The sequence below is a fragment of the Caretta caretta genome, chromosome 6 (genome assembly GCF_965140235.1).
Source record: "Caretta caretta isolate rCarCar2 chromosome 6, rCarCar1.hap1, whole genome shotgun sequence".
Taxonomy (NCBI): Eukaryota; Metazoa; Chordata; order Testudines; family Cheloniidae; genus Caretta; species Caretta caretta.
The window spans coordinates 66,459,239-66,478,121 of record NC_134211.1 but is presented as its reverse complement, the minus strand read 5'-3'; the positions used below and the strand labels follow the sequence as shown (position 1 = coordinate 66,478,121).

The following is an 18,883-nucleotide window of genomic DNA, read 5'->3' as shown; positions in this document are numbered from 1 at the left end:
GTATTGGAACCTCTCTTTCACACTGTGTGTTCTATCACTATTAAATATCCGTGCATCATGGTCCCCAACCACTCCTTCCACCATCAACAGTTGTTTTACAGAATAGCAACTGAGCAATTTTAAGTTTCAGAAACATGACTGCATGACAACGATCCAACAGGCTGAACTGCAAAGCAGTGTTATCCTCTTATCCCATTCTCCAGCACAAGTGACCATGCAGCTATCCTCCCTAACACAGAGATCTGCAATCTGGAGGTCACTGCCAGCTCTTCCTTTTTCCTACACAATATGCCCAAAACTCAAGCTTTCTTCTCTGTGTAAAGCATTAGTCCCAATCTGAGTACTACAGCCACCTGCGGTCTGGTCTTCCCCACATCCCACCTGCCCCCTTTTAATGTGAACAAAACACAGCCAGTAAGGTCAGAATCTGACCTCCCTATTGCTTCTTTGGATTCTTCCAGTGGATCTGTTTCACCACATCAAACCTCAAGTTTCTCAAAATCATCCCCTATGTAACTCTGCCCCTTCCTACTTACTCTCCCATGCATTTGTTGCCCCATTGCATCACCTTGATGCTGTTTGTCTGCTCCTCCAACTGCCTCATAATTTATTCCATGCTGCTCCCTATCCTTCCATAGGATGCCCTTCCTGAGGTGACTCACATGGCCACCACCCTCTCCTTTAAATCCCTTCTGAAGATTCACTTCTTCTGCAACACCTACAAGAAACTAGCTAAGTCATCTATTTATCTTTTCCTTTATCTATCTTATGAACTGTTATTTATGTGGAAGGGGAAGACAATGTTGGGAGGGCATAGTGAAGCTTGCAGCTGCATTTGCCTCTCCCATCTCTGTAATGGAGCTGAACTGTAGGAGGTGGTTAGGGGTGGGGAATTTCATGTGTAACTTAAAAATCCCAAACTAAGATGCAACTGAAGATGTGATCCCTCCCATCCCCCAGTGATCACTTTGCTTGTATGCTGTACTTATTTCTTAACACAGCTTGCCTATCTAGAATCTACACAGGTAGAAACCATGTATTCCTCTATATTTAGAAAGTGCCTAGCATATTTTGGGCTCTATCACAATCTAAACAACAAACAGTATGAATTTTGCCTAGCATCAATACCGTTATTAGTTTAACAAACAAATATGAACTGCCTAGGTGCTTTCTCCAGGAGGAAGAAGTTGACTTGTGCATGCTTGACAAGATACCTTTTCCACCAAAAGGAACAAAACCCTTCTCTCCAGTACCAAAGAAATTTGCAGTTTTAGATTTTACATATGTCAAATCATAAAGGCAAGGATGTGGAGCCAGTCTACTTGTAAGTGGACTGATTTGAGGTATGTAAAACCTAAAAGATTACTATTTTGGAAATGTACATCCATTTCCAGTTTCCTTCTGAACATTAAACATACTACACTATCCCAATTAAGAAAGTCCATCACCAATGACTGCATAATGCTATCATAGTGTATCAAACTTCATCCTAAGTTTGCTGTCAATTGCTATACCCAAACTGCTGCAGAGAAAGAGTCCATAACTGATGAATGCTGGCAGAGATTCAAAAAAATTCAAAGTTAGAAATTCTGAGTTTGTAATTATTAGCTTCTACATAATGTATACGAGGCAACAAAACCAACCCATCTGAATTGAAAGGTATGAATGGGCCAGGGGGAAGCATGAGGGGGGAAAAATAGAAGATAATTGATATTCAATTTCAGCTTACCATGGCAACATCGTCCAATATGCTCTGCGGTGAACTATGAGCCATAACCTGAAACAAATAAATGGTTTTCAGTCTACAAACTGAGAACCAAAGAACTATACTCATATTAAAGATCTCTGAAAAATGAACCTAAATTTGAAATTGCTATAGCGAGCAGCCCACTGTTTCTCCACAGCAAGTTAAGAATTCTTAAAAACTGCATCTACTTTCACAGTAGTGTTAGTATCAAGGTCAACATGTGGGACAAGCACCAGCACTGACTAGCTCCAACAAGCCACAAGGGACTCATTCAACTAACTGCTCCTACACTTCAAGCCTGGCTGTGCTAATTTGGGGAGTGAGGGGGAAGGAATTCCCCCTCCTCCAACCTGGATCTGCTACTGGGAGAGGATAGGGGGAGAATAGTGAGTGGGTGGGTATCAATCATCCCCCATCACTTTGTTTTATTTGTTAGAGATTTGAATGGATTTTAACATATTTGAAATTGTTTTTCAGAGCTCAAAGTCCTTTTCCAGGAAAGGGTGGCATTATATATAAAATTTAATAAAGTTTAAACAAATAAATTAAAACTTTGCTAAAATTAATACCTCCTATCAGAACTGTGCTCCAGAAGCCAGGCTTTTATTTAAAAAAAAATAAATGTTTCTAGCCCTGTGGCTGTAAAGAAACCTTTTTAAAAAAAGTGAACCAAATGTAAAATCAGTCCAGTGGTCTCTGCCTGAATCTGCAAACAGCTTGTTCCAAAGCTGTTGCAAGTATCAACTGCCACATTCATTTCAATGATCTATTAAATTTGAAATCTAACTATGCAAATACCAATATCACCATGGTTAAATATTTCAAATACATTCATTTTATATCCACCTAACATGCTTATTCCACACTCCCAAAGTGTCTCCCACATTTCTCTCAGATGTCAAAAGTCTTCTGAACCAAAAAAGCAAAACCTCCCGCTTCCCTCCAAGAACTTCTAATAGTTATGGATTTTCAATAAAACACTAAAAATTGAGACCTATGGGGCAAGGTAAAAAACTGAATTAAGTATGAAAGTGAACAGGGATAACATACTGATTATTAATTATATAAACATCTCTTTTTTAATTCATCTGAAGTTTCTGCAAAATCTCATCTGCTGCCCTGGAGGGTCTCACTACAGAAATCCAGTTAAGTGTGCACCAGACTGCAAAGAGCCTTGGATATATGCATACTACGAGTAAGTAAGTATTAAAGGAGCTGTCTTGTAATTGGGTACATGCACTAAATCAGTGTTGGCTGCTTGCTGCTGGTCAACATTGCAAACTGGTAGTATTTTCAAACGGTTATTCTCCGGCCATTGTCTTTTTAAACTGGAAAAAAAACCCAGATGTTTAGAAAGTTATTCGGAGGAAAATTATATTAACCTTTGAACAAACAAAATCAACTAGTGTGGCTTCTTCTTCACCAATATATTCGATTATTTTCTTGTTGATCCATGGTCTAATTCGACGTTCCATTAATGTCTGAAAAGGAAAGAGAACACCATTTACGTCAGACTTATCCTTATCCTTACTGACCATCAGTAGTACCCAGAAGCCAGCTACTAACAGTGATGTAGAGGATCTAACACACAAATAGCTAGTGAAAGATCCAACATTATATAAATGTCAGATCAATATTTTAATTCAATTAATACCTGCCCAACACACATGCAGACCAGTTTTCTGCAAAAAAACTTGTTAGAACTTGTTAGAAATCAAAAGCTATTCCTTAGGGACCTTGTGACACAGTAAATTAAATGTCCCTAATTCTCACCTATGGTTTAAATCAAAAGTTTTGTAAGTTTCTAGTGGACTTTTGGTCCTATCATAAAACCATTCTGTAACTTGCATCATCAGCTGGGGAGAGGCCCAGGAGCTAAAATAAGCAGGCATGGCATGATGCAGAGTAGATGCTATCTGTGGACAGGAAGTACAGCATCAGCTGTCATGTTTGATTCGAGTCAGCGCTATTGATCTGACTCATGGTGACAAATGTTTTGTCTTTTAGTGAATACCATGGTGCATCACTTGGCAGATTATGCTTTCCAATCAAAATTAGCTTTATTTTTTTTAAATTACAGGAACGGTTACTCACTGAATCCACAATAGACCAATCAAGAGGATAAGCAAAGAGCTCTGGTTTGGCCGTGGGAATTTTCTCAATAAGACTCTTAATATGTTTGCGCTTTTCTTCTGTATTGACATTGCCCTTGGAGGAGCCTTTATCTTCTTCACCATAATCCAAGGGGACCAATTTCCTTTTCCGGGGCACATCATCACTGTCTTCATCCTCAAATTTATTGAACACACTGTCCACGGGGAGCTTCTTTCTCTTCACAGCATTGGGCTGGCTCGGACTATTGCAGGCACCTACAAAAAAGGCAGGAGAGAATAATAAAATATTTGCAATTTACTACTGAAGGTAGTTTTGTTTGTCTTCACAGTAAAATTCACACCCCTAAATAAGGAACAGGGATATAAAAATTGTTCTCTAGTGCTCAGAGCAGAGAAAATGGGAGTCAAGACTCTTGTTCTATTCTGGATTGTCACCAGTTTACAGTGCTGCTCTGGGAAAGTCAGCCTCTCTATCCCTTATTTTTCTGGTCTTTGTAAAGGGTGTTATGAATAAATGTTTGTAAAGCATTTCAGACCAGAGCCTACTGAAGTCAATGAACAGATTTCAATGGGCTTTTGGACTGATGCTTAAAATATCTTTTGTCAGAAGACCTGTAAGTGCAAAGTATTATCAGCTCACTAGCAGAGCACTCTTTAGGAAACCACTCATTTAGCATGCCAAACCTGTTTTCTTCTGCCCAGATTTTAGACAAATTAGCTAATATTTTAAGATATCTGAGCAGGAAGAGCATACTAGGTATTGGCAATTTAGCATATCAAGTTGCTCGGTTTTGCTCCCAAATCTACAATATAATTTGGAAAATTGAATTGCTTCTCAACTTCCTATGTTTCTTCTCTCTCCAAACCCTCAAGGAAAATTTAAATGAAATGCCAACTTGCCCAATTTGAGGCTAAGTCCTATTTTAGGCCTATGCTCCTCTGGCTGTTGCTGATCAGGCGAGTTTTCATGAGGGATGATGATGCCACAGGGAGATTCATCACCAGGGGTGTTAGGGGTTGCATTGCCACTAGCAGATGAAACAGATGGGGCAGAGCTGATGGGTCGTAGAGTTGGTTTAAGGCAAGGCTTCTGTTCCGGTTCCTCCTCCTCTTCCTCTGGTTCTTCCTTTTTTTCCTCTTTTTCTGGCTTTTCCTCCTCTTCTTCCTCAGATTCTGGCTCCTGTTTAATTTGTGGCTGTCGGCGCCTTTCAGCCTCTTGTTCCATCTGCAAATAAACAGCCAATTAGAGAACATAAAAACCTCTCAAAACCAAAATTGTGCTATTTGGGAAAATTCTGATAAAGGACCTACTTAAATGTCCTGCCCTCTACCCCATGAAATGTCCACTACATAATCTGTTATTAAGGACTAAAATATACACAAACCCTACTACTGTCTTCATAATCGGATAATCCTGGTAAATCCAAATAATCTTTTAAACTCCATTTTATTTGGATTTTTAAAAAAATCCAGATTAACAATTTTATGATACTTACATAAAGACTGGAAACCAAAAAAGCTTTCCATATCTACATTTGGACGAACAAAGCATATATTACCACCAGATCAGCTATAAACCTCTAATTTATTAAATATGTACTCAAACATTTAACTTTGCCTAATACTATAAAGATATCTATGCATTTTCCTTTGTCAGACCAGTTGCTGCTTACCCTCTGGAGTTCTGCATCTGGATCCGGATGTCCTTCTGCCAGAAGGCGCTGCCTGATTTCTTCCAACTCTTCTTTCTCCCTCTTCCTATCTCGTTCATCTCCTTCCATTTCTTTTTCCCTATCTCGCAATCTCTTTTGAAGAGCACTACCCCTGAAGAAGATACAAACTTTGTGTTTAAAAGTTAAGATCTAATGAAAGCCATCTAAGACACAACTGCTTGCATTCATTTTTCCATTAAGTAAAACCACAAGATGTATAAGTGCACCTTGAACCCTCTTTTCTCATGATGGGAGATGCTAAAATGTCAATTCCCATTCTATACACACTCCAAAGAATCAGCATCATCATGCTCAGCAGATAATGAGACATGCTGAGAGACAAGTGCTCTTTCTGAAATCCTGAATGAAAAAATTATAGTTAGAGTGGGATCACTTATAAAGCTAGGAAAAGAATAGTAAGTGTTCTATAGACCTTAGTGAACCTGTACTTGATAAGAACTCCTCCCCATTTTAATTCATCAGTTAAGTTTTTTGGGTATTCCCATAAGAAGGATCCTCACCACCCAGACTTAAAATTTTTCTGAATGTAATTCACAGCCCTAGCATAAAGAGCAGAGAAATAAGTTTATATAAAGGTCCACTCTTCCCTTCCTTTCCCAGTTTTGGGACTACTTTGATCTCATGTTCTGCCTCACTTTAATGCAATACCTTCGTCCCTGTTAAAAGAATGGGAAGGAGAGATGCTCCATGAATCAGTAAGTGTTACCCAGTTCCCTCATTTTTAATGTATGGACTCCATGAGGTAATCTAGGTTCTTATGATCCCTATCTCCAGAGTATTTGAGTGCCAAGTTCCCTGTACACTCATGCCTCTTATTTTCTACCAGTAACTATGACAATTTTATTAAACAACTAGATAACGAGGATTGGATTATACCGCTTGGTTGCTTACTCAAACATACCTGTAATATTTTGGATCATCTCGGTCATCATCATAATCTTCTAAAAATTCTTTTAGCCGTTTGGCTTCTTTTGCCTGTAGCAAGTAGAGACATCAACATTACTGTAAAGGTTTTCTACTCCTTCCTCTCAGATAAAATATATCCAGTTTCATTCTATCCCTGTTTAAACTACTAAATACAGATTCTCCCTGCCAGCAGATGGAGAGCTTTTGGAGTGGCATCACCCCCCTCCTCCCATATAAGTGTGTGACAACTCACTAATGTTTGTCCATCTCTGACTGGTAGGATAAATGTCCCTCACTGGCAAGCACTGAAGTTCTTATTATCTAACATCTTGAAGCTTTTTCATATGGTCAATATTCTTGTGTCCTAAATAAGAAAACCACAATAGGGTTCTTCAAATAACCTCGTTAAAAGTCAGTTTAATGGATTTGAAAGTGTCAGTTTAAATGGGCACTATCAGTTCCATTTAGTCTTGAAATTTAGATTTTAAAAAAACCAAAAGTCTAATCAACATAAATAATTCTAATGAATAATTTTAGCTATAAATACTCCTTTGCAATGTGCTGCAGCATTGAGCTCATCCACGAGCCAAAACGTGACAGAGGAACAGAATCTTAACAAAACAAAAAAACCCCAAACCAAAAAAACCCCAAAACCCTCATTCTGCAGAATCTGAACATGCCAAGCATACCACAGGAGTACATCCAGCAGACTAGATCTGACCAATGTCCTATAAGTCAGAAAACAGACTATGTTTACACTGAAAACTTGACAGGTATGTTGGTCACAGTTGTAACATTTCATACTGAAGGTGCAATTCTCTGTAAGACAACTAGAGTATTTTGCAGCTGCCTGCCTCTCTCCCTGTTTTGCTTCTGCTAGACCAAGGCAAACAAGCTTTATTTTTCCAGGATCTCTCACCTAACGCTTCTGCTTTAGGTTTTAAAAGCCAACTATCACAATTATGTGGCTAGTTAGCTTTAAGCTATTGTATACAAAAATCCATGTGTTCTGTTGATGTAAGTAGGACAATAAAATTACAGTATATTTCACAGTAGCCCTTTATGTGACGAAAATTACAGAATCTGCCTCAGTTCTAATTCAGACATAGGAAAAAAAAATTAAATCCAATTGCAAATAGCAAATCTTACCATTTCCCTTCGTCTTTCTTCTTCCCTCTCAGATTCTTTTTCATATTCTCTAGTTTTCTTCCGTTCTCTGATCTCCCAGTTTTTAAGACGCTGCAATAAAAGTATATGAAATACTCTCCAATCTCATGAGCATTAAAAACAACTAAAAAACAAAACCAGTTTCTACACACTTAGAAATAATTAGGTCAAGATATACAAATTCGCTACTTCTAGTTTAAGCCCTTGGAAGAAATGGGCCAGAAATTCCCCTCCAGACGGATTTAATTTTGTAGAACATTGTGTTCTGAATAGTGTCATCCAGTGCCAAAGGGTTAGATATGGGGTTGGGAAAAAAGCGGACTGTTGTGCAGTAAGACAACCACCAAGAAACACACGATTAAAAAGTCACTGACATCAGAAGTGACTTTCCAAGGTAACTTGAAAGGTTTGAAGAGCAAATCGACTACAAAACTACCTCTTGATAAGCAGCTTCCTTCTCACGCAGTTTCCTTTCCAGCTTTCGCCGTTCATAGGCGTCCTCTTCATCTTCTTCTCGGTCCCTTTTCTTGTCCTTTTCTCGCTCACGCTCCCGTTCTCTCTCCCTTTCCCGCTCTCGTTCTCTCTCCCTTTCCCGCTCTCGTTCTCTCTCCCTTTCCCGCTCTCGTTCACGTTCTCTGTCTCTGCTTTTCTCTCTAAGGACAAGAACCAATATAGTTAAGCACACAACCAGATAGCTTATCTCCTCTACCAAACAAGAACAAACAAGTATTGGATGTAATTTCAAACACATAATACAGTATTGATACCTTCTCTCAGGGTGGAAATGATTTAAATCACTAGTCAGGAAGACTCGATTTAATCATGGATTTCTACATAAAAGTGCATTCTTGTTGGTTGTTATAACCTTAATACATATTCTTCACAACTCGGAGATAGGGGAGACCCAAACTGGGTCTCATCTACTGCCTGCTGCCATTATAGGTTTTCCCTTCTCATGAGAGAATGATATGGTAGATCTCAAATCAATGAAGGACACACTCAGAAAGACCTCAAGACTTCTGGAATATACTGTTCAGACAGTTTCACTTTTGTTTCTACTGCCTGTCCCTCCCTTCTCACATTTATCTCCAGACCTCTTCTCCTTGTCCAGATCTATTCTGCCCCCAACAATCGACTATTCATTGAACATTTGAAACTTTGCACTTTTAGAGAGAGGTAAGGGATTGATTCTGTGTACACAAATATTCAGAGGGACAACTGGGTTGAGGTCTGTTATTTCTCACCTCTATATATTAGTTATTTATTTAAAATCATTTTTGGTGTTAACAAGCATGCTATCTCTGGAGACACGAATCCACAGTTTGAGAACTGCAAAACTAAACATCTCTGATGGTATCTTCTAGACTGAGCACTGAGTTCCATTTGGTAGATAGAAAGATTAACCTAAATCTATATGGAAGCCCCTGCAACCCTATAAAATTGGGTCCCTAATCCATGAACTATTGGAACTCATTTACAAAACTTTTCTTAAACATTACATGAATATATTGTCTCATACTATAGAATTAGTATTTATAATCCCTATTCCATGATGAGATAGTTTTAAGTAAGATACGTTATAGCTCAAAGATATCTTTAGATTGGATTTTTTTGATAAAATGCTTTTTGAGGAAAAAACCTATTTTAAATTTTTTTTTTTTAAATCATTTATTTTTATCCACCCTGTCTTCTCTGGAGTTATTCCTCTTGTTATTGTACAAAATGATTAAATAAAGTGATGGTGTTGATTATGTAAATCTGTATTTAATTTTTGCTGTTTTTTTTAAACCTATTACAAACCTATTACTTAGTCAGCCCAACCATAAACACTGGGAATCACTAAGCACATATGGCAGTAGCTAGTATTCAAGGGTCAATGTTCTCTAGTAGTTTTCCACATACATGTCCCAAAGCTATTAGTCCCCTTTATTTTCCAGGCCATCGTTTTACAGTTTAAATAACTCTTAAGGTTTGTGCTACTTGTAGAAATCTCAGTTTGAACTGCAAGCTCAGTCCCTCATTCTTCAGGCTACCAGGAACAGAGGTATGTCAGGTTAATCTTGGTGACAGGGAGAGCAGGTCTTGCTGAGCAGAAGTTGGTTTCTTTTTATTTATATTTATATATGAAACTTTCCCTTATCCTCTTAAGAGAGGGTATCACCTTGCTGCAGGATTATTACAGGGAGAGAAAAGGAACACCTCAGGACGGAGGGCAGATGCTCTGTCTGAAGAGGCATAAAGGGATCTTTGGTGGGGATATAGTGGGTGTAATGCAACCAGTTATGAAAAAAATAACCCTCAAACCCAGTCTGTATGAAAGACTCACATCCAGCTGCCTCACCCAGCCCTATAAGGATTCTTCTTTTCTTTCTCCCTACCCACCACAAAAGCAGAAGACAATAAGAAAGCCAGATAGTTGTGCAAGGTATGAAAGATCATCTTTCCATAACCCCTCCCCCTTCCCTCCCCCAAAAGTCAGACTGGACAACTGCCTTAGGTATGAATACTGCCCCGCTCTATTTTTTATATAGGACATAAAAAATAAGTTTACTGCTGGCCTGAAAAGCCTTGTATACAAAGCTTCAATCTTAAATGAATTTTAAGGGTATGTTACCACCTACTGAGAGATATTCACATTTATTATCTTTCACATTATTTTTAACCCTCTACTGCCCCATAAGCATTCAAATTCTGACACTCCGTAATACCTCTATCTGGCTCTACCATCACAAGACAGGGGCCTCAAAAGCATTTAGTCAGTCCCTTAAATTTAAGGTGCAGACACTGAGTGTCAAGGCTAATATATGTACACCTCCTTGAAACAAACACTCTCCCCTCTTCCCATTTGGCTCACAACCTGCATACAGACTTTGCATCACCATGTTTAGCCACTAGCTTCCTTGCAGTTTAGCTCTTTTCATACTGCCAATTAGCTAGGATGACAGGTTGAGCAATAAGGCTTCACCTTTTGTGAGAACGGTCACATGCTTTGTGTGCTTTTGATGTACAAAATAAAAGTTTTTTAAAATCATATTTCCTATTCTACATGGACCTTTTTTTTAACCTAGGATTGAGAGCTGTCTTTTTTCTAAGTGAAAAAACCCAACAATATATTGAACTATATTCACTTGCGTAACTAGAGTTCTATTTCAGCAACTCAAACTTTTATTTACCTTGATCTGCTTCGATCCTTGTTGCGGTCTGAGCTCCTTTCACGGTCTCTGTCACGGTCTCGATCCCGGTCTCTGTCTCGGTCTTTAGTCCGGTCACGATCCCTATCCCGCTCTCGTTCACGCTCCCGTTCTTTCTCCTTCTCTCGTTCACGCTCCCGTTCCCTCTCTCTTTCGCGCTCCCTCCTCTCTCGTTCACGCTCCCGTTCCCTCTCTCTTTCTCTCCGTTCTTTTTCAATTTCCTGTCTCTCTTTCTCTTTTTTGCCTTTTTCCTCCTCCAGTTTCTAAAAACCAACAAGAGAACTTTCACAGTTAATTCCATAATTGCAGGAATCTGATAATCCCGGCGCAACATGTAAGGCTGGTAATGGACGTACCAAAACCGCCAGTGATTTAACATTTAATGTATTAAATAGTTTGTTTGGAACTCATAAGTATGAAATCAAAATGCAACAATCACAAGACTAGATTTCGTGCAAAAGCATAGATCTACACAGACCAGCAATCTCCAACCTTGGATGGCAGGGTAGGGCTGGCCTTGGATTGTTGTATAATGACTGGGTGCACATACACCGTGCACTCCCAATCATGGTTCACAGCAGAGCCACAGACTCCACAGGTGCAATGAACCACTTGGGTACAAACAAAATGAACTTTTAGCTAACAAAATTCATTCTGCTCAGCTGGACAAACAGGATTCAGTTGATGCCCATTGGGACAGAGTTGTTTCCCCATGGTCTCAGCAGACCATGTCAACCCTATCTGAAAATTTGGGGTAAAGAAATTCATCCATTTGCACACTGGTGCACATGCCTCAACAGTGAGCAGGGAGCTGGACCCCTCCCACTTTGCCCTTCCTAAAGAGCTCTAACTCTTCACTGGTAAAAAGTGAATTCTGCCGAACGGAATCCTCAACTTTCATCCCTACATAATGGAAAGATTAAAAAAGGTTGGAAATCACTCATTTGAAATATAGAAACTAAAGGGTTATCTGCTACTGTTTTACTAAAATTGTATACAGTTGCAACGTTTCCATTTAAAAACAGTATCTATAACCAGAACTCCTATAAGACAATAGAAAATACATCAATAGAATGATAGATAAATCCATCCTTGGAAGCAATTGTTGTGTGTTAACTTACAGATGCTGTGCTAGGACATGGATCGCCAACACTGGATTAACTTTGCCTATAAGCTATGTTTCTGGGAGGAAGAGCAAGTACACGGTTCACAAAAATACCAAACAACAAAGACAGACCAAGATTGTCAGCCTGACAGATGCCAGAACCCCACATGGTTTTTACACATACTGAGCAGAAAAAACAGGTTTTATCCCCTTTGGCTCCACGTTTACCACCACTGAAAAGAAATTAAAAACCGAAACAATAAAATGTGCATTTTCTTTTCTTTTTTTCTTTCTTTAAACAATGCATTTAAGACAACTTTAAAAAGCAATCTTACCTGGTAAATATTCTTCTGTCATGTGCCCATGGACCAGAGAACTGACAAAGGGTTACAGAAATAAAGCTAATTCACAAGAGATCAATATATCCAGCCACCATACCACACTGTATTGATAGTAAAATACAAGCATGCTAGTGTTGGATACATTGAAATCACAAAAGGAAAAAGGGATTAAAAAAAATGGTAGGAAACTGATACTATGAAAAAAACAAAACTTAAATTCTACCAAATAGAGGGGTGAAAACTTAGAAACTAAGTGAAATTCTTTTATAGATGTCTTAAAATGTAACAAACTAATACAGTAAGATGTTAGATTATGCTATGTCAACTTTCAAAATCAAACTTACCTCAATTTCATATACTTTTAAAGAAAAGTTTATATACTGAAATAGTTGATACTTACAGATTATTTTAGATGTTCCAATAGAAATTTCTTTGCCTGAATTCCTGGATTTCCCCTCAAATACTTTGTTCATAGCAAAAAATTGTCTCAGAGACATCTTTTCTCTGTACGAGTTTTGGTCTCTTATGACCTATTTTATAAATTTGGTTCCTTAAAAAATCCAATTAAAAAAAATGAACTGGTCTATCTAGTTCATAACAAAACCGCATTTAACCAACTGCTACCAGTGTAAACAAGAGAGTCTGAAGGGATAATGGGATGGAAAAAGCATCATAGATACACTGAAGTAATGAACAGAAAAGGGCAGGTAGAAGAATCATAAATCTTACCTTGAGCTCTCTTCAGACTCGTCCGTGCTGTAAATGGACGCCCCCTGCAAGGCTGATACCCTGACAGTCTGTGGTTATTGTTTTATAAACTCATACTAAAAACATGCAAAGGTTCACTGTGCTCATTAGCCAGCTGCTATGGATTCAACAGCCCTTTTAAATCATTCCACCCAATATATGCAATGGCCACTTATAATTAAAGTTGATTTTAAAAGTTAAGAAATCCAAAATATCCCCCCAATAAAATAGATCAAAGGCAGTAAAATGCCTGACAGCTTCTGAAACAGTGAAGCATATTTTAATTTTTTTAAACCACGTGATTTGTTTATATTTTGTACTAGTGACTTGATAGGGCCTGGAATTAAACACAACTCTGCTATGTCTCACCATTGACCAGTTTCGTATTTAATTACTGAAATTCACCAGAAGATCTCTTCTGGAATTCTTTTCTTTAGGCTTTCATTCCCAAATTGAGTGGAGAGGAAAATGCAGTATTTACATTGCCAGCAGTGTTCCTTTTGCTTTATGTTGATAAAGTTGTGTGAAAAAGTACCGCCCAACAACTGCACAAGGTAAAGCTGAATAACAGGGGGTACACTTCACCTTACTGCACCTTCAACCTTTTCATCAATGTCAACTTCAGGTATTCAGAAAAGTGTTTGCTCAAATTGTGAACACTGGTTAATACTTCAGTGGGTCATGGACCACCTCCACTCTTGCTGGGGAAAATTAATACCGCCTTATAAGCTAAACATTGAAATATATTACATGCACAGTTTGCATTTCACTATCCATTAGTACCACCTTCCAAACCAGAAACATTCATAAATGCACTGACATTAACAGAAACTTCTGTAGGTTGGAACCCTGAAGTGGGATTTGCTGTGCACAACATTTCCAAGCCAGTTACCCCTTTGCATATTTTTCTGAGGGGGCATCCATAAATATAATAAAAAACAGAAGCTCATACTTACATCCTATTCCATGTTACTTTCCAAGCTGAGAGTTTCATCTTGCATTAGTCACCATATGATCTCTATCATAATGGTGGGGGTCAATGAATAGATTAGCTTTATGGGAATTTACAATTCTTCCATGCATCTAAATTTTGGTAATTCTGGTAACCACTGACCTATTTTTAATTTTCCCCCACTCAACTTAGAACTATTAAAATAAAAAAGTCTTAAATTTAAAATTAAAGTTTCAGCTCTCCATAAAAAGTTTCCTTGGATTACGTTATAACTGTCTACAGAAACACACTCAAGTGTATGTCTTACATTGCAGCCTGTTTAGTCTTTAGTTATAAATATATCTAACTTAATGTATGTGTAGAAACTTAAGTTGTGTCTATTCATGATAAAGTGAGAAGACTGCAAAGCAATCAATAGCACCAAAAAGTCTTACAAATGCCAAGGACAACTTAACGTGGTATGTGTCTTTTGCTGGCTTTTAAATATCTCTCTCTCTCTCCATATATATATATATTACACCTCATTATAAACAGTATTTTAAGTGATATTGTAATGTATTGGAAATTTTATAAAAGTGGGTTTTTTTGGGATTCTGTAAAAGCCTAATTTTGTATCAAGTGCAAAAACAAGAATACTACCTTGTGTGTGTCTCTGAATTTACTGATCTCTCTTGATATCAGGTCTCTTTTGTCTTCCTCCATTTCTATAGCATTTATATCCTCCTAAAAAACAAGGGGGACAGGAGGAAAAGCATTAAGAGCCATCTGTACATACACAGAAGAACAAGAGAAAAGTTTTTAAGGTTAGAAGTTTTGTACCAGTCTTGTAAGAGATAAATATACCCCTTCTGCAGTACCAAACCTGACAGTCTGATGTTAATGAGTGAAAAATCAGATGGACAAGAGTCACAAATCTGGCAACTAGCAGTAAACATAGTCATTGTCAAAGCCTACAATGTAAACGAACCTTGGTGATGAGTGGATAAGGTATCAGTGGGGCCACTGGAAATCTGCGGAAAATCTGCGGAAAAATCCACGGAGATTTTTTTTTTTAAAAATAGATTGCACACTACTCTGAAAAACAATGTTTTGTATGTTTGAACTATAAGCAATATTGTATTGCTGTGATCTTATTTTTTTGACTCAACAAAATTACAGAAGAACCTCGCTAATTCTCCCTTCACTGATCTTTTTCTCAGCAAAGATTTAACAGATGTTATAGTGAGGTCTCATATTAGTAAGACATCACAGAATTACAAAGCGTACTTCAGGACATTAGTACACTATAATAATTTCACCATCAAGAAGACTAAACTACACTTGTCAAAATAAGTGATCAATACATTGTGGTGCATAAATCTTGCTTCATTTACTCGCTAATTCGCAAAATTTAGTCATCTGTAATGGATCTCCTGGTAGTTAGTGCGAATTAGCGAGGTTCCCCCATGCTTGAAATTCAAAAACAGATTCCACTCACTCGCCACTCCTCCCACACACCCTCATCTCCCCCACATCATCCATCATTCCTTCATCCAGTGGAACTAGTGAAGGACTCAGCTGCTATCCGCAGCAGTTTTCTTCCCATCCCCTTCAGGGGGACAGAAGCCCCAGAACAAGCAGTTTTTTTTCATATGGCACCTGCCCCCATCTTCCTTTCCCGCCACCCACAGATTCTTCTCTTCCCCCTCCTTAAAAGTCAAAGGAGTGATAAACTTGGATCATCTCCCTGCTCCCTCCTGCACCCCCACAGGCCAAAGATGCTCCAAGATTCTTGTTTTCCTACCCATCAGGGAGAGAAGACAAAGTGCAATTTCAACCCAACAGCTGCTGTGTCTTTGAAAGAACATATTAATCTGCTCTGCTAGCTCAGACTGGTCTAAAACTAGATCATGCAGAAATAGCAGAGTTCCAAAAAGTACACTTAGCACTCAGTTTTTGCAAGATTATGGTGGCATGGCAATGTGATAGTATAGTCATCTGTCATTATCCATGACCATAAATAGCCAGAGCACAATAAACATTTTACAGTCTTTTTTGTTTGCATAAAATACAGCCCACAGCATTAGACAATGACTTCATTCTTAGATTCTGATCCAGAAAGTTTTGCCCCAAAGAAAGGGTGAGGAAGGAAATCTAAATTCTCAACTCAGGACTCCTATACCTCCGGTTATTTTAGACTAAGAATGATGTGGGGATGATATACTCCCAGAGGGAGAGGTGTTGCTTCTTGCACTGCTCTTTCACACCCCATCAGCAGCTGAAGCTGCATTACTGCCTTGGAATGGGAATTATACAGTAGATTTAAGCAGGTAAAAATCTCAGTCCAACTAGATTCTGATTTCTTGCAACATTGGGTGGAGGTTGAGAGGTGTCAAGAGCCCATTTTCACATGGTTAGAGACTCAATTGCAAAAGGAAAGTCTTAGTTTGCTAATTGTAAATTCTTGGTTTTCCCCTCTTCTCCAGAGTTTATTTTAGTACACTGACAGGATCACCCATGAAGGAGGTTTGCATCAGAACACTTCTGCCACACACTAGATTTTTCTTGTGTCACAAAGCATAGGAAAGCCAGCTGGTCAAACAGCCACACTAAAACATTTTTATAATAGTAAATTATAGTAAAAATAATAAAATTATAACATGCCTTTCATCCCTGGAGGATCCCAAAGCGTTTCAAAACTATACACATATACCACCACTGAAATGCACCCATCTCTGGGGTGTAAAGTAGCAACAATCAGCTGACTCATGGCATGCTATCGAACAGTGGGGAGAAGAGGAATTTTTGGCAAAGGACACCAGAGCAAACCACTACGCTTACAAAGTGTTCTGGGATCTTTAGCTGTTAACACAGAAAAGGCAGGACCTTGTTTTTTAAGGTCTCATCTGAAAGACCTATAGACACGCAATAAACTGCACTGAATTCAACGTATCTACCTCAGAGGGATGAAAGGCTGAGTCAAACCTGCCAGGATTCAAACCTGTAGTTCCAGGAAGTCTAGGTGCTCAGACCCCCTAAGCCATCCAGAGGGGATGGCATCTAAAACTGACTAGATTTCAATTTAATACATGAAACTGCTGCTGACATCAACGCTTGTCGATTTGTTTTCTCATCAGAAGTTTTGGGTTAAAGTATTTGCACAGGGTTTGCCCATTATATAAAGGTGAGTTGAAGAAAAATCTGTTTTGTCCAAAATCAAAACACATACGTCCTCCTTCTTTTCCTTTTTCTTCTTCCTGGGGTGAGAGTCAGATTCCTGGGAAGGGGCATTGAGCTCGCTGGAATATTCTCGTATTAATACTTCAATGGCCCCTTTAATTAACTGATCTCTTCTCTTTGTTTCCTCATCCAGTGCTTCATCATCATCATTTGTAGACTCTGGTCTGGAGTTCTAGGGAAAGTGGCAAATTTAGAGAAATCAGCAAACTGTCACACTAAATCCCACTCACGTGAGAGGAAGAATTTTGTCCCAAATGTTCATTTTTTATAATCCTGCTAGTGCCTCCACCGTGTTTACCAAAGTTTAAGAGCAGCTCTCAACTGCATCCTATTGCTCAGACCTCCTCACACCAGCAGTGCCAGAGAGGGACCGCATTCCAGGGTTTTACAAGTGGAACGGCTGTAGACTGCAACAGTAGGATTGTGATAAGACTGACAGATCAAGGAAGAGACAGAGGGAGCAAATGGAGTATAAACAGCTGTGGCCCTAATGTTGATCTACCATAGCTTCTGATTTCTCTCTCTCAGGAACTGTGGGCCACTTCAGTAGCTCGCCTCTAACCCTTTTTTTTTTGGAAGCCCATGAGACTATCATACAATAAAAATGTTTTCCTTTTCTAATTAACTTTAAAGCAGTGAGCTATGGGGAAAGAGCTATTTTAAAGCAACATTTCTAGAAAGAAAATATCCCTACCATACAAGAAGTTTCCTAATTGTTGATCATATATTTATCAACACTTTTTTCTCTTCTCCCAGTGGGGAAGCAGGACTAAGGGAAACTCTGGGAAAAATCTCCTTGCACCAATGTTATATAGAAATTTATGAATACTTTGGATAAAGAATATCTTGCCCATTTACTGGCCCCTCTCCCCCATTTTGTAAAAAAATGGAATCTCACCTGAGAATCCAGCTGGGTGTCCCATCAAGCGATAGGTGGTGGATAAAAGAGGGATAGCGGGAGGGAGGGAAGGGTCTGATGGAGCAGCAGCTAAGAATGAGGGGGGAAGAAGGGTTCACTTGGAGCTGAAGGGGCTACCAGGTCAAGGAGGAGTAGACTGAGAAGAGCTAGAAAGCAGTGACAGGGAATGGAGCTGAAGAGGTCCAGGGAGAAGAGGTGATCATGAAGAGGAGCTAATTAGATTAAAGTGTTGCTTGGTTTATCTCCCTCATATTAGAAATTAAGTGTTGCAATGTACATTAATACAAAAAAAAAAATCAAGAAAATGAGTTCTGAGAAGAGCACTGCAACTTTCTGATCTGACAGTGGCCCTTGCATGCCATGGAAGACATGAAGGGGTTAATAAAAAGAACTGCAAGCACTTTGATAAACTTGTAATGCATTTACAATAACTCATACTCGTGTTTCAGTGGAGGTTGTATTTCATAACTTCTTACATCAATATTCCTCAGCAATTCACATTTCCTTCAACCACCAATAATGAGAACATACCAGGGTCTAATTTGTCTAGATCATTAGAAAGATGCCAGTCAAAACTATATGAAATCAGGGTGCAGAGCTTTTCTACATGGCGATCAACAGGTTACTAAAAGAATATATCCTAAAAAGAATTAGGAATTTTCACTATATATTAGTGATTAAATTTATTTTCATCAGAAAGCTTCACAATGTCACAACTGACCATCTCTGCCTTCCTACACAA

The 18,883-nt window shown here is 38.6% G+C and overlaps 1 protein-coding gene across 3 annotated transcripts in view; it reads right to left on the bottom strand.

The window, feature by feature from the left end:
* The window catches only part of RBM25 (RNA binding motif protein 25), a 40,494-nt gene that overhangs the window by 2,340 nt on the left and 19,271 nt on the right, over positions 1–18,883 (bottom strand). For 2 of the 3 annotated variants that reach the window (XM_048852646.2, XM_048852644.2), the window contains exons 7-18: positions 17,212–17,394; positions 14,971–15,024; positions 14,643–14,726; positions 10,841–11,121; positions 8,104–8,320; positions 7,650–7,739; positions 6,496–6,569; positions 5,535–5,685; positions 4,762–5,086; positions 3,842–4,116; positions 3,130–3,228; positions 1,730–1,777 (exon numbers count right to left, since the gene is read on the bottom strand). In XM_048852646.2, coding sequence (XP_048708603.1) covers positions 1,730–1,777; positions 3,130–3,228; positions 3,842–4,116; positions 4,762–5,086; positions 5,535–5,685; positions 6,496–6,569; positions 7,650–7,739; positions 8,104–8,320; positions 10,841–11,121; positions 14,643–14,726; positions 14,971–15,024; positions 17,212–17,394 — 1,881 coding nt within the window. The remainder of the gene's footprint in view (positions 1–1,729; positions 1,778–3,129; positions 3,229–3,841; positions 4,117–4,761; positions 5,087–5,534; positions 5,686–6,495; positions 6,570–7,649; positions 7,740–8,103; positions 8,321–10,840; positions 11,122–14,642; positions 14,727–14,970; positions 15,025–17,211; positions 17,395–18,883) is intronic. The other variant, XM_048852648.2, reaches the window with a different exon arrangement.